General features: G+C 39.4%; 1 protein-coding gene across 3 annotated transcripts in view; it reads left to right on the top strand.

Annotated features, from left to right (window-relative positions):
• The window catches only part of MINDY4 (MINDY lysine 48 deubiquitinase 4), an 87,174-nt gene extending 72,184 nt beyond the window's left edge, over window positions 1-14,990 (top strand). For all 3 annotated transcript variants that reach the window (XM_030010015.2, XM_030010017.2, XM_030010016.2), the window contains 3 exons: window positions 784-964; window positions 5,830-5,902; window positions 11,368-14,990. In XM_030010015.2, the coding sequence (XP_029865875.1) occupies window positions 784-964; window positions 5,830-5,902; window positions 11,368-11,416 (303 nt within the window). In that variant the 3' untranslated portion in view covers window positions 11,417-14,990. The remainder of the gene's footprint in view (window positions 1-783; window positions 965-5,829; window positions 5,903-11,367) is intronic.
• Window positions 14,991-15,522: the final 532 nt, after the last annotated feature.

Genomic DNA, 15,522 nt, shown 5'->3' on the forward strand with positions numbered 1-15,522 from the left:
CTGTTGGTATCCCCTTCCCCCACTAATTCTAGTTTAAAGCATCTTGAGTATGAAAATCATTTATATGCAATTTCATACAGAATATTTAGGTTACTTATAAAGAAGTTTATTTTCAAACATTCAAAAGGAGGGCAAAGGCTTAGAAAAGGCATCTGTTAAAGAAATAATTGGGTTTTTTTCAGCTGAGAATATTTCATTTTTAAGAATAATGAATCAAAACAAGTGCTTCTGTTATTGCTTTCTTCTAGTAGCTGAAAATATTTTACATATCTGGACTGTGAAGCTAGAACAACATGCTAAAGTGAAGAGAATGTATTATATTCTTAATCCAATAAAAGATTTTTGTCTCAGTTTAGTTGCCCACACAGGGGTGTCTCATGTCATTTGAGATCCTATGAAGTCTCTTGCCTGGCTTCCAGGTGCTGTTGCATAAGAGCATGGTCTCCCATTGATCTTGTGTAGTATTCCTAACCTAAACTCACTGTGGTTTTATAGTTATTGCAGAGGACAGGGTTCCTTTTGGTTCTGATCATCTGGTATACGATCTTTTTGCTGTAAGGATTTCATTACCAGCCTGTAACTCAGGGCCAGATAGTTGCTTTATATGTTCCATGATTTACCAGAGCTATCCTGGTCTGCTTCATCAGCAGTACATAATGAGCCTTCATTAATGTTTGTAGACTATAATAAATAAAAGATCTTATACAACTCATGTTTTCCACAATGAATTGTTTCTTCCCCTGCCCCCCCGTGATGTTCTAATGTTTTGTATCTTTCTTTTAGGTTGGTTGTTACTTGAAGACCCCTAAGTATCCAATTTGGTTAGTATGCAGCGAAAGCCACTTCAGTGTGCTTTTTTGTTTGGAAAAGGATTTACTAGGTGACTGGAAAACAGAGCGGAGATTTGATCTATATTATTATGATGGCTTGGCCAACCAGGAAGAAGAAATACGGTTAACAGTTGGTAAGTACAACTCAGTACCTCTGCATTTCATCTCTGGTGGTGGCAATTGCCTCACATCAAAAAGAAGAGTTCAATGATACAAACAATGATGGTCTCAGGCACTAAAGTTTATTTGTGTGCCTGTTTCCTGTTTTCTGTAATTAGTTTTGGTGATTAATTGGAAATTAGATTTCTCAAGAAAATTTTGAGGATAAGCTCTTGAAAGGGTTAAAAGTGAGCATGTGCTACTTTATAACGGACTGGTATATCTTTCAGTGACACTGATTTCCGAGGAACAGATTGTGATCTGGCCTATTCATGCTCCCAGGATTATAAACCATATTTAACTACTCCCATTCTCCTTCACATCTTCTCACATCACTTCTACAGGCAGGAAGTGCAAGTCTCCTGTTCCTCAACACTACATGCCCGTAGTAAAATGAGCAGAGAGGGTGAGGAAGCATGAAATCCTTGCCTCCAAAACCAGCTACTTCAGAAGATGGCAGTAATCCGCTAACAAAGTCTAGTCTCTTACCTGCTTGTAAGCATACCTGGAAACACAAACATGCAAAAGATCTTTCAATTTGTTGCACTCATTTTTTCAGGAAACCATGCCAAATTATGCAGCTGCTTTTACAATAATTATGTATTTCTCCATCTGGAAAGCATTTGGACAAGAAGTATTCTGTTGCTTAGAACGCTCCTACTTATTGCCATATTAAGACATTCTTGACCACTGAATTCCTATTTGCTAATAATATCCTACTTATCTTTTGTTTTCTTTTCTTCAATATATTTATACAATCTAATGAAATTCCTTCTCAATCTTAAGGAGCCACTCTACTGTAGTCCACTCTTTAAAAATAAGCTGTCTGTATTCCTTGTTTGCACCTACATTCTGATTCTTGGACAGGATGAGTTATACATGGGTGTTGTATGTTCTAATTGAGTCCATGTGGCAAAGCTCTTTGTATGGTGGGAGTGCTGGGGGCTTTTAGCGTCTCGCAAGATTTAGTAGTGAATTCAATCATCTTTCTCCCTGTTATTTATCCTCTTATTTTAATTAAAATCCCTGTCATTCTATTGTAGTGATCGCATTATATATTATCTCAAAAAAAATACTTGACCTTTACAGGACTATAGTTGCCAACTGGTTCCCACATGGTCTGTCCCAGATAAAAGGTTCTTTGTAAGTGATACAGATGATATAGTTCAACATAGGGCTAGAGAGATCAAGACACATTTTTTCTATTGTGTTGTACCATGTAACATACAGTCCAAAACAGGTGTCCTTATCTGTCTTTTTATCATTAATAAATCAGGAATGTTTCCAAAATCCAGAGCTACCAAGCACTCTGAGATCCTTGGATGAGAAAGTGCTCAGAGTATGTATAAGTTTTTCTCTTTACTGTTCAATCTGTCACGGCGTATCTGTATATTTCTCCTCAAAGACTAAACTTGCATTGAGAGGTAGATATCTTTTTGTTGTGCCTATAGCCTCTTCCAGGGATGTGTCCTAGTAAATCTTCTGTTATCTGTGAAATTCTGCAAAAGGCTGTAAAATGCAAATAATTTCATCATTCCAGGGAAATGCTTTCCTAGTTCTGGCTGTACAGTAATCCTTTGTTAGGTCTGGAGAAAAACTGAAATTACTTTACATCCAAAAGGTAACATTGATCATACATCTAAACCATGCATACAGTACCAGATGGAAACATCAGAATGCTAAGTATTACTGGTATTTCCATTGCAGAAATATCAACAAGCTATGATGATTAGGGAGTGTTACCTAGAGATACAATGTGAGGTTCTGGGTGCTGCACAGCCACATCTCACTGGTGCTGGTTAGTGAAGTTGTTTGCTTTTCACTAGCAAGAGGGAGAATTCCTTGATATGGGAATCTTGTTTATAATTAGGAAGATTACAATCAAGGTCATATTTCAGGAAATCTTGAAGAAATTACACTGGGCAAGAAAGGTAAAAAAGCCAGAAAGAAAGAGTAGAATTACATTTTGGGGGTAATAGCAATTGCCACTTTATATTGAGAATTTGCCCTGCTTCTTATACTTATAACCATTTGCCAAAATGTAGACAGGAAATAATAAAGTTCCTTCCTAAAAGCAGGCAAAGCCTTCTAGTGAATTCAACATACTAACCTAAATAGATGAAGGTTCTTCAGTCCTTTCCATAGGGGTAGAAATTTCTGATAGGCAGAAAAGAAAAACAAGCCAGTGTATCTAAATTTTGCATGCATTTTGCTCATCTTCTTTTGTCAGCTGTTCAGGGACTGACTGGAGATTCTGGGATTTTTGTTATGTGTCACAGAGACCGCTTGTATGAGTGTGTTGTACTGCTCAGGAAGATACTGCTTCTCCTTTCTAATATATACAGTTAACACCTACCTATGTTAACATTTACAATATGTTGTCTCCAAGTGAAGATACAGGGAATTTTTGTACAATCTGTTTTAATAGATCACTCTTATATCTCATTGGTGCTTACCTTCAACTCAGTATCCTTTTAAAGGTGTTTTCAAAAAGCAGCTGAATAATTGCTAAGGAGAATATAACTGAATTTCTCAGAAGATTCTTCCAGAGTCATAGACAGCATCCTGAGCCCTTTCCAGGTCCCACAGAAGGTGGTGCAAGCAGTGAAATTAGCAGAGATTCAGATACTGGAGGCAGCTTCTAGGGAAGGCTCATATATTGATTATGACACTTTCAGAACAGTTTTTTGTACAGTTAAGATGAGATTGTTCCAATGTGCAAACGTCTTCTGGAAAGGTAAGTAATAAAAATCACTTTCTAAGGTTGCCGTTTAAATTATGAGCAGTATTTCTTCTCTCGGTGATTGCCTGTTCACAGTCCACTCTTCTGAACCTGTGGTCATCATATCTCCTGAACAGCAAGTTTGTCTGTAACTGTGCTGGCTCTCAGTTTCTCACTACCCTTAGCTTAGAATATAAGTGAATATATAAGAGATCATATTCATATCTTTCTTGCTGTTGGTGACTCCAGGATGGAAGAGTGTAACTTCAATATTGCTTGCTCCAAATAAGTTGTATGAAACACTTTAACACAGTTTGTTAGTTAATTAACTTAGCTAAATGTTCCTTGCCTACTCCTGTAAGGTACACCTTTAGTGATACTTTTTTCCTATTCCTTTGTATGAAAAACCTTTATTCAAACCTCCTGGTTGGAAGAACTCAAGTCTAAAAATTACAAAATTCCACAAGTTAGCAATGACTGGGAAAGGCAGCCATGTCATATGCCTATCCTGCTACCAGTACTAGGGTCAGGACAGTGGCTCTTGCTTCTCTCTATGAGAAGATCCAGAACATCAGTATCAGGAATTCCTAGAGGGGTCCAAATACTATTGGAGACCTCTAACAAACCATTATAAACTCTTCAATATTATAATAAAAGAGGCCCTTTGAAACTTAAAAAGATTCCTGTGTACCTCTAAGTTCCTGAGGATCTAGGAGAACACTGCCAGTACTTTATTTATTTTTAAATATTGTCCATTTCCTATTACTCCAGCCCTTACAGTCATTCAGAGTTTTCCGCATGTATTTATACCAACATGATCAACAAGCAAGGGAGAGCCAGATTCTGTCTATGACACGAGGAAGCCAGATATATCTGAGACTGGCAGCTGTGAATGTAAGTGCAATTGCCTCCCATCCTGTCTACAACAGTCTCACTGAAGCAGACCCATATCCTACACCCTGTCTTGGCATCGTTTGTTGCTCGCAACCTACCCATTGGCTGGATGACTGACAGAAAAGAAGAAAAAGCCCTAGTCTGCTGCAGTTTAAAATGTTTTACTCCAAAACAGGAAACAGCTGAGCAGACTGACATCCAAGCTGGTCGCAGGATGTTTTCTCCCTGAGAAGTTCAGCGACTACTTTCACTGTTGACAGATCCAGTGTCTGAGACACTGACCTCTCTGTTTTCCCTGGAACAGTGCAATTGCCTCTCTGTCCCGAAGGAATGCTCACAGCCTGTGGTAGCTCTCTTATATCCAACACAACATTGGCTTCTCCCGTCTGTGCATTGCTCTCTCAACAGTCAAGGGACAATCTTCTTTTCCAGGGTGAAAGAGTCTTAACCCAGTTTGGATTGGACTTGGGGTTTCCTATTCAACTACCGCTGTCCTTAGTATTTGAGTAATGAAAATTGCTTTCTTAGTAATTATGACATCAATTGCAAAATAAAAACCTCATGACACCCCTCCAGCATATTCTTTCACCTTCTAATCCATGTTTTTCCTTGAAACCATCTCTATATTACTAAACTGACCTGTGTCAGGGCATGAGTCTGAACACTGTCCCCTGATCATCCTTACTGGTAAGTAGTCAGCACAATTCTGGGCATGTTTCTGGCCCAGAACAACTAATACTGGGCACAATCTGGGGATCATTCCCAACAGCGTTTGCATTCAGTCACCCCTGCCTTTAGCCTGCCATCACATGAACAGGCAGTAGACCACTAGCTGAAAGGGTTCAGGCGATGACAAAGCACTGAGAGCCAGACTGCCTACTCTAAGGTCACCTATAAAGCCCATGCTATTTGCAAAGAGCCATAGTTGTGGTACCTGCTCTGAGCATTCCTGGCCCTGTCGGTGGCCACTCTGTTCAGATGGTGTGAACGAGGGCATGAGATGGTATTCCAGTGCCAGCAATGCTCACCTTCCAGGGTATTTCAGTCCAAAGTGGATACGTGCCTGTTGTGGGCTAGATTGACAGTGTGAGTGGTAGTCCATCACTTCCATGGGTGGAGTTCCTAGAAGCTACTGCGGTATTCTATATAAATAGAGCTACTGCGGTATTCTATGTGAATAGAAATATACTCCAGCCACTAATAATGTCTGATATGTCTCTGCAGACACAACTCAGATGTGCACTGAAGATAAAGAAAATGACCTTACTCCTCCACTTGAGCACTGTATTAGGACAAAGTAAGTGAAACTACAGTTTTTCATACAGATATATTCAGTTATTGATATAAATAATATATGTAAGGCTGGAGTGTGGTAAAAAATAATGCAGCAAGTAATCTTGCAAAATTACTGCTTAAAAATCAGAAAGGATCTGAATGGGCCAGGCTGTGATAATAAGTATTACACATTTAATTGTATGTTATTGTAGTTAACATCAAACTGGCTAAGATGTTCACTTCATTTTTAGAGGAACCTTCATTACATCACCAAGAACTGACTGAGCCAAATTCAGTTTGAGAGCACAACTTGGTTTCAACAGATCTACATTTAGATCCCCAAAAGTTCATTGATTCCTATTGTAGAGCTATAATGAGAAAAGGAGAAAATTTTCATAAGTCCTTTCTGAAAAATATAATTGCTGTGGGGGAGTTGGGTATCATTCTCAATGCATGAAGCCCTGTGCTCAATGGGCTCAGTTTTCTCAAATTTTCCATGTGCCTATGGGCAGCACAGAGCTCAAGATCACAAAACACTGTGTTTTGTGAAGTCATTCTTGACAGTTCTTAGGTCATATTTTCTCCTTAAATACAAGGCTAGTTCCTGTCATGTTCAGATTTTCATGGCCATTTTGAGGTCTATATGATATTAAATGATATTATTTTAAGCAATTTATCCAAGTCATACTGAAGTTAATGAGAACATTTTCAGTTTAGTGAGACATGAAAGAAGCAAAATGGAGAAATTTAACTAGGTAGAAAAATCAGCTTTATATCAGCTCCATCAGCATGACTTTGAAAACTGCTATCTGAATATCTTTGGAGCAAGAAGTAAAAGCCTCATTGTCAAAGACCGTAACATTTGTTAAATCAGCAAGCCAAGCAGCTTCGGATTTCTGTTGTAATTTCCCCCTCTCCTTGCCACAATTTGTCCTGTAAAAAAACACCCCCCAAAAAAAGCACAGTGGCTGCCAAACAGTGTGTTCCTGCATGGCTGCCATTATAAAGTTACAGAAAAGTAGAAGAGGCATCCTGTAACATGACAGCAGTGACATTAGTCCAGACTCCCTGCACATATAGATTGTATTGATTCCTCTGTTCCAGTGACGCATAAGCATGACTACAAACTAAAATAAATAATATATAGCCTCAGAAACCCACACAGTAAATAATGCGTGCAACTACTTAAAAGTGCTCTTAGAACATCTTCCATTCCTGGCATTGTATCAAAGTTACACAGTTTTTGTAGTGGTGATGTTTGTTTATTTTAAATTCCCTGCTTTAATCTACTGGAGAAGTAAATTACCAGCAAATTCCAGTGTCAATTTATTTTGTTTGTACCATTCTCAGGACTGTCTGATTTACCCTGATCAGTCTGGCTCCTTGTTTTCAGTATTCTCCATTTGCTTTGAGCATATTTATTTAAGCATGGCCTTGCTGCTAAAGGTTTTTCGTGTTCTATTTTTCCTTTTTGGTTTAAGAACTTTTTCTTCCAACTATGAAACAGTATATAAGGAAAAGTAAAACCAAACCAAACTAACCAATATTTTAACAAATTGGGAGATAAAAAAGGAATGTTTTCTATCATACAGCCATGGAAAACACTCCTAAACTAATTTTTAGTAAAGCAAGCAAGCAAGCAAAGAGCCGTTACTTATTTTGACCAAGCATTCATGATGAAGCTACTTAACAAACCTTTCTCATAAAAAAATACAGGATAATTTCTCAGGCAGTTTGGAGAATTTCACAGACTGAACAATCAGAACTGAGAAGATTAACTGTTGTTTCCAAAAGTTGATTGAGATTTTTCCTTTTATTCACATGACTCAGTTCTGTTTTAATCCATGAAAAGCCTTACCCATTGTTTACCTCAATACCTGAACACCACCGTCCTGTAATGCATTGAATTACATGCCTAACATCTGTTTGCTGTTTGTTCTCTTATCCTCTCCCAAAGGGAAAACTGCATATGTAATAGACTGTTTCTGTATTTAGGTTTTCTTGTTATTATTTTTATCAGAGGAGAAGGGTTGTTTTGCTTCTGCAGGAGGAAGAGAGTCCCTATTCTAGTCCCTATTTTAGTCCCTATTCTATAAAATGTCAGAAGAGCAAGATTTGAGTTTAAAGCAGGTAACACTTCAGATGGCTAGAACAGCTAGTCACCAACAGGTATCACTTTAACCTGCAGGCTCCCAACCAAAGAGTCAGTACAAGTACATGTGCTTTTATTGTGGCTTTCAGCCCTAGACATCTGTAGAAGCAGTCAGATTCTGACCAAGAGATGTCTGGAATGTGCATCCCTGTGTTGTTTGGGAGATGCCGTGCAGACGTCTTCTCCCATTCTTCCCTGAAAAATACTCATATCACAGTCACAATCCTCGGCGTCTCTCTGCACTGGCGGAAATAACATCTGTTAGCTCTGCCTGAGGGGAATAAAACTTTGATCTGATATTATAATCTGAATTTAGAGGTATATTTTGTTAACCCTCTAGCATCAGCTTTCCTCTGGGGTAGTGGGGCTATATGACACATTAGTTCATCTGTTTGGCTTTGAAGGGGGACATCCAGTGGAAATTTAGTGGATAAGAGGAGAGGAGAGCATGGGCATTTCATCCTGAATTATTGGTGTGCTCTAAAACAATACTGAATGATTAGTACAGAAGATACTCTCTGAATGTTATTCCAGACTGAGCATTGTTCAGGGCTTGAACCAGTTCCTCTTGGGTTCCCGTTAACTCCATGACCTTTGGGTGAGGTTGTAGTTGAACCAGGTGGGTCAAATATAGTTTTCATGTTGCTAATCTGATAAATTATAATTGAATCAGCAGCTAGAATCTGGGTTCCATTTGAATTGCATTGTGGCAGGATAGTGTGGGGAAATGATGACACTGAATTGTCTGGACCGTTTTGTTTCTGTCTGTAAAGAAAGACTTGTTCAGCGCCTGTGAGTGAGGTTCCTCACTATTTGACACCTTTTCTTGTGCAGATTCAATAGATGAAAAAAGTTTTGGATCCGTCTCCACAGGAGCAAACAGCCAAAGACTGCTTTTCAGTCTACAAATGGCTCAGCAAAAATGGTTTGAAAATAAACACGGGAGATAAGGCTTGTTATGAAAGTTACCTTGAGTCCTGCTTCAAAATACTCTTTTCTGTTTAAACTTTTTATTGAAATCCTGTTTTAGAAAAGGCCAGTTCTTCACTGCGTAGCGATTAGCAGCATCCTAAGCCATAACAGCAAAAATGGTATCAGCACATGTTAGTGTTTTCACAGAGCAGACTTCATTTGGTGTCTTTTGGCCTCTGTGGGGTCTCTGTGGATCTCTCTCAAAGCTTTAATCACCCTGATGAGATAGAAAGTGGTGCCTTGGGAAGTTTGTACACAAAGATAAGGAATGATTTGATGGCATTACCTGAAAAATCCAATGGGGACAGAAGGTGGCAATTGTACTTCCCACTTGCATTTGGTTATTCTGGGGGTGATATTCTGAACATCTGGCAGATGCCAGACTAGGTCAAATATCCCCAGCTAGAACATATTCTGCTTTTAGCTTAAGATGTGAGGCATCACTGTTGTGTATTCCTACTAAGTCCTGGGATGAGGACAGTCTTTCTGCAATTTTTTAATTTTTATTTTCTCAGCAGAATAAAAAAAAGAAGGAAAAAATTCGCAACAACGCTCAGACGGTCTCTTCCTTTGAGACTTTGCACTGAGTACTGCATGAATTCAGCTTTTGGTTTTGTTTTACACTTAATTGACTTGCTTAGTGAAAGGACTGAGCTGCCATACCCTTGCTGACACATTCTTTCCTCGGTGACAGAAAGAATGTGGCACTCTGGCAACTCACTGTCATCTCCACCCCCTCACCAATGTCTTGCTACTGTGCACATGCACTCTGAGACAGATTTTCAAAACAGATATAAATACTTGACACTGAGAATGCAATAGTTGTTTAGTTCTCAGAAGATGGGGACCATGAACTTGCAAACATGAGAAATGCCACGGACAAGGGTGCAATTCATGCAGTGAATGACTCTGACTGTACAGTAAGTTGACTCACTTCAATCCAGTGAGGTCACTGGAGAGCATCATCCTGCTTTCACCAAGTCTTGGTTCAGATCTTTGTCTTCTGCCATGATTTGAAGACACATTTGGTGACAAATGCAGGGTTGATACCTTCTTTGCATTCAGCATTGGTCACATTCCTGGAGTGGTGTTGTGGTTTAACCCCAGCCAGCAACTAAGCACCAGGCAGCAGCTCACTCATTCCCCCCTACCCAGTGGGTTGCGGGAGAGAATCGGGGAAAAAAAGTAAAGCTCATGGGTTGACATAAAGACAGTTTGATAGGAAAGGAAGAAAATAATAGTGATAATAATAATGATAATGATACTAATAAAATGACAATAATAATAATAATTAAAGAATTGGAATATACAAAACAAGTGATGCACAATGCAATTGCTCACCACTCGCTGACGGATGCCCAGTTAGTCCCCCAGGAGTGATCCCCTGCCTGACCAACTCCTCTCAGTTTATATACTGGCCATGATGTCACATGGTATGGAACACCCCTCTGGCCAGTTTGGGTCAGCTGTCCTGGCTCTCCCTCCTCCCAACTTCTTGTGCCCCTCCAGCCTTCTTGCTGTCTGGGCATCAGAAGCTGAAAAATCCTTGACTTAGTCTAAACACTACTTAGCAACAACTGAAAACGTCAGTGTGTTATCAACATTCTTCTCATATTAAATCCAAAACATAGCACTATACCAGCTACCAGAAAGGAAATTAACTCTATCCCAGCCAAAACCAGGACAAATGGGCAGCTGAGGATTAGCAGGAATTAAAGACATGGAAGGTTTTTGTGCATATGTGTGTGGAGTCATTTGGAAACATTGTTCTTCATACACATCTTTAGTGTTATTCTGAAGAAGGAATGAGGGCAGAGAAAAAGCAAAGCCTCAACATAGGAAAAGCAAAACATTGCCATTAAAGTGAGCCATTGAATACTTCAAAGGAACCAAGGTCAGGAGCAAAGATAGCTGCTAACTGAAATGATCCAGTCTCAGGGTTTCAGAGACACAGAGTTCCTAATCAGAGGCCTGCCTGTATAGGAGTGTGCAAAATGTGTAGTAACAGCTGAGACTGAGCATTCTGGTTATATAGGGTTAATTCTTGTACCCATCTTAGGGATTCCCTACAGTCTTTGCAACATGAAGGTACTTGTTCTGAATCAGCTGCTGCTGAGGACTCTCTATTGCTTAGAAGAGACTGGAGGAAGGGTAAGGAGACTGACCTCCAAACTTAGGCACCTAAAATTAAGGGGCACAAGTACCTCACTTCTGTTCTTATGCCTTTGAGAAGATGTGATTAGTTACCCCAAGTGAGTCCATCCTAATCTCTCTAAGGTTTGTTGGGTGGTTGAGGGGTGTTGGGTTACCTTTCCAATGACCTGATTAACTGATGGATGTAAAACGATTGCTTTCATTTCTAGGTGGCAAGGAGCTGTTATTGACTGGAATGGCACAGAACCAATATTGTGACTGACCTGACCTGCACTTTATTTGTAAAGACAAAAAGGAAATGACTGAATTAGCACATTCCTATTCCCACCAATACAGGAAATAGGACAAGAGTTGTGCAGTTTACGGTGAGGAAGAATGGCATGGTTTCCAGGCTGGAAGAGTTTCACCTCAATCACCTCGTGCTTCAGATATTTTGCTTATAATATAAACAACACTTACGTAAATTCCTTGTCACTGCCTTTAACATACAGCTTCTGAGAGTAGACTCAGATTCCACTACCAAATCAAGGTTACAGATGAAGCAGTGAAGTTGTCAACGTCCCCTTGAGGTCTCTTTCTGGATCCACTCTGTATCCTGCAATTGTTTCAAAGCATCTGATGAAAGAAGCTGAACCCAGATTTCTGTCACTGTACATGCCTTCTCTCTACTGCTTAGTTCTTCACCTACAAAACTCCAGTGCAAGTATAAAATATCATCCAAGAAATATATATTCACTTCTTTACCTGATATTAGTAAGTCTCGTTTTGCACTAAACAGGTTGGTGACCATATGGACTTTTCAGATAAAGCCTGACCTATACAAAGTTCTTGTGTCATAAAATTTGCAGTAAGGATTGTGGTTTTGTGTTATGAGAATAATAACGCCAGTATGTTCCTTATACTGGGTGAAATTGGTGTGTAACAGTGCCTCACACTAATGTAGCACATTTTTCTTTCTGGATTAGAGATAGCTCTATCAGTATCTTTACATTTATACCATTGTAACTACTTATACACTAAGGTTTATTTACACCAAAGTGATAGATAAGATCTGTGCTTTGCTTCTTCATTACAAGAAAACAGAAGAGCTGTTAGATTTGAAATTTAAATGGTGCCTATCTGTGATAGATACCGTTTTTCGTGATTAAATAAAGTGCATGTACTGAAATGATGTACTGTGGATATGTATCATGAGGTACTGAAACAGCAGTTTGTACGCTGAAATGAATTCAAGTGACATATTTTGGCAACACTTTACCAAAATTGGAACAAGTTACTGAACTGAAGATGGAAAAAAATGCCTTGGAAAAAAGGCAGAAAAATGGTGTTTCTAGAATTATTCCTCTCTCTTGATAGTGAATAATTCATGAGAGTTTAATAGAGAACTTTTACTTTCTGATATTTATCATAGCACCTTCTTCCTAGTCAGTATGCAAATTCTTCTGAGTCCTGATAAACTAATTGCTCTTTCCAAAATCAATTTCCAACAAAAATTCAAGGCCCTACTCTGTGTAGTGTGGAGACACCAAACTGACTATGCAAATACAAATCTCGGGGAATTAGCACTTGAGCTAGGTTTGGAAACCAGCCTGAATATAAGCCATAACGGAGTACTAGAGAGGTTTAGATAGTCTTTGAGTGAACATCTGTCTCCCCCTTTTCTTCCCATTCACATCAAACTAGCTATACGCCATAAAGCATCTCAGAGTTTCAGTTATTTTATTTAATTCAGTGTAATGTATTTTGTTTGGTTTAGATCAGATAAGCAAACTTTTTTAAACTTTGTGAGATTAAGATCTCCCATTCAGCCTCTGAGACATAGGCAGCATCAGATCTGAGCTCATTCCTGACTCTACTACAAGGTTGTTACATGACCTTTGGCAAACCCTTTCATCTTTGTGTACATAGGCATATGTTTGTACTGTCAGCTATAGGTGGACTCAATACTGCCTTTAAGATACACTCATCGTCCATACTTCAGGCAGTCCAGTTTCCCAGGAAGAGCTTGCCTCAGTGTGAGCTTCTGTGTTTCTGGGAGTGGGAGATCAGGAACAGTCAAAGATCCTAGATCCAAAGCCTTTGTTCCTCTTGAAATTTCTGTGAACTATAGTCCACACTTTGTTTCATGAAGCAAATATAGTTTGATTTTCCCACCTACCTCACAGGGCATCTATGATGTAAACTAAGATTTTTTGCAGAATGCATTTGGACAGAAAATAGTGTAGAGATGAAAAATGGTGGAAGATTTTTGGAACCAGGTTTAACAAAAAATTCCTTTCTGAATTTTTCAGTCTAGTAAACCTACACCATTTAATTTAAAGCACTGCTTTAAAGTATGTCAGTTTGGAGATAACCTTCCACTCCCTGATAGAAGAGCAGCAAAGATTAAGTGTTTGTCTGGGGAAGGAGGGAGCTGCCTTGTGACAGGCCAGATTTCATCTGACTAAAATATGGATGTCTGCAGTGCATATGTGTTCAGAGGAGCTGTTCTCCTCTGTTCAGAAGAGGGGACATATCAGGGTGTGATGTGTCTTTGCTTTAGGATGAGAAGAACTATGCTGCAGCCTGTAGGATGGTAAGTAAAAATGGAGCCTGAGAGGATTGCCTCAAATGCATTTCACCCATGAAGTTGTAAGGATTTTTCAGGGTGTAAGAAAGAGTATAGTGGATAGCGCTCGGAAATAGATTGTGGTTTATGGTTTATCTTGGAGGGTAAATGAAGATGAGGAGAGGCCCTGAATTCTGACCATCTTTGTAAAACAGGCTGTAAAGAACTTTGAGGCTCCTTCATCACTGGTTATGGAGAATAGTTTTGTTGAATCTCAGTTTCTGTGACAACAGAACCCCAGTGAGACAGATCTTTCTTGCCTATTATCTGTCACTGTGTCCACGTATATTTGTTCTGCAAAGTCCACTGTCCACCTGTCATCTATATAAGATGAACTAACTCCAGATTCACCTGTGCCCCCGCTCACAAAGGCAGAAATAAAGCACTTGGACCACTTCACCAAACTGCCACTTGTGTAGGGTAAATCCACCAAGGTGGAGCACTGAGAACCTCAGCATTGCTAAGCTCCCTCCACCATCCTTGACTGCTGGAGCCTAAAAGCTGCGTCTTCCTTCACCAGTGTTCAATGCCAGTGTCATTATTAGGAAAAAAGATGACTCTTGAGGTTTGCTAGGGCAGCCTTCCATAAGGAAGAAATGTGCAACCAGAACATTAATTTAGATCTAGTTCTTCTCAGAAAAATGCCACAGTGTTACCTCGATCACTGTTTGCATCAAGAAGAAGACCTGTGTATTTTTATTTGATATAAAGCACCAGAAGTTATTTCCCTTAAGACATTACAGGGCTTTTTGAGTCAATCAGACAAGGCAATGCAAAATGTTATACGGCAATGCAACCTTTGCACAGATCTGTGTAGAATCATATCCTGTTCCAGCAGCACGCATCTATTTTTTTTAATTATGTTTTCCTCTTCATTGTTTCTTATTTTCTTTTTCGTTACCCAATGAATGTGACTTCCTGAAATGAACAAAACAGCAACCGTTTGATAATCGAGCATTAAAAGACACCTGTGACGTTGGCACTTGGTCTGCATGATGTCTTAATTTCATTCTCTCTTCTTCTGTGGCATAAAAAAAATACACCCTCTGCTGAAAATTGGCCCCTTCGCTAACAACAGACATGGCATATTGTGTATGTAGATGAATATGTAAGCAGAGGTACTATTCTGGTAAGGTGTCATATGTCACTTTTGTACAAAATGTATATTTAACTTTGTCTTGTACAGAATGTCGCATACAAATAAAACATTTAAAGCAATGGTAATAGTAAAAGCCCAGATTTCCTCCTCATTTTTTAATAATTCATTTGCTAGTGGAAATTAATCTGGGAGATTAGATTATAAATGTTTCATGGGCCTCATCAGGTCAGTGGAATAATAACGAGAAGTTAGGCCTCCTTTTCTGTGAGACGAACCGTAGCGCAGTCGGGGTGGGATAAAATAGCCCAGAACGACCTCGGTGGTGTTACACCCAGGCAACTACAGATGCTTAAACCACCTAGTCTGAAGCTAGTTTAAAGCGCGAGGTACTATCCGACTCCACGTAGACGTGTCCACCATGTTCTGTTTGAAACCTACCCAAGCGGTAGTGAAAACTGCAAAGATCTCATTACTCGTCGTCGTTTAGTCTGATACGAGTCACATCATCCTGATCAAAATCAGAGCAGAGGCAGTCATGTTGCAGAGTCTTATTGGGAGTCCGGGCAGGGTGGGTATGTGCACACACTGAGTAGGTTTCTTATCCATCTGCAGGTCTACTCTACAGCAGAAAGAAATGTTTTATTATTATAGCAGCAA

The sequence above is a fragment of the Aquila chrysaetos genome, chromosome 3 (assembly GCF_900496995.4).
Source record: "Aquila chrysaetos chrysaetos chromosome 3, bAquChr1.4, whole genome shotgun sequence".
Classification (NCBI taxonomy): domain Eukaryota; kingdom Metazoa; phylum Chordata; class Aves; order Accipitriformes; family Accipitridae; genus Aquila; species Aquila chrysaetos.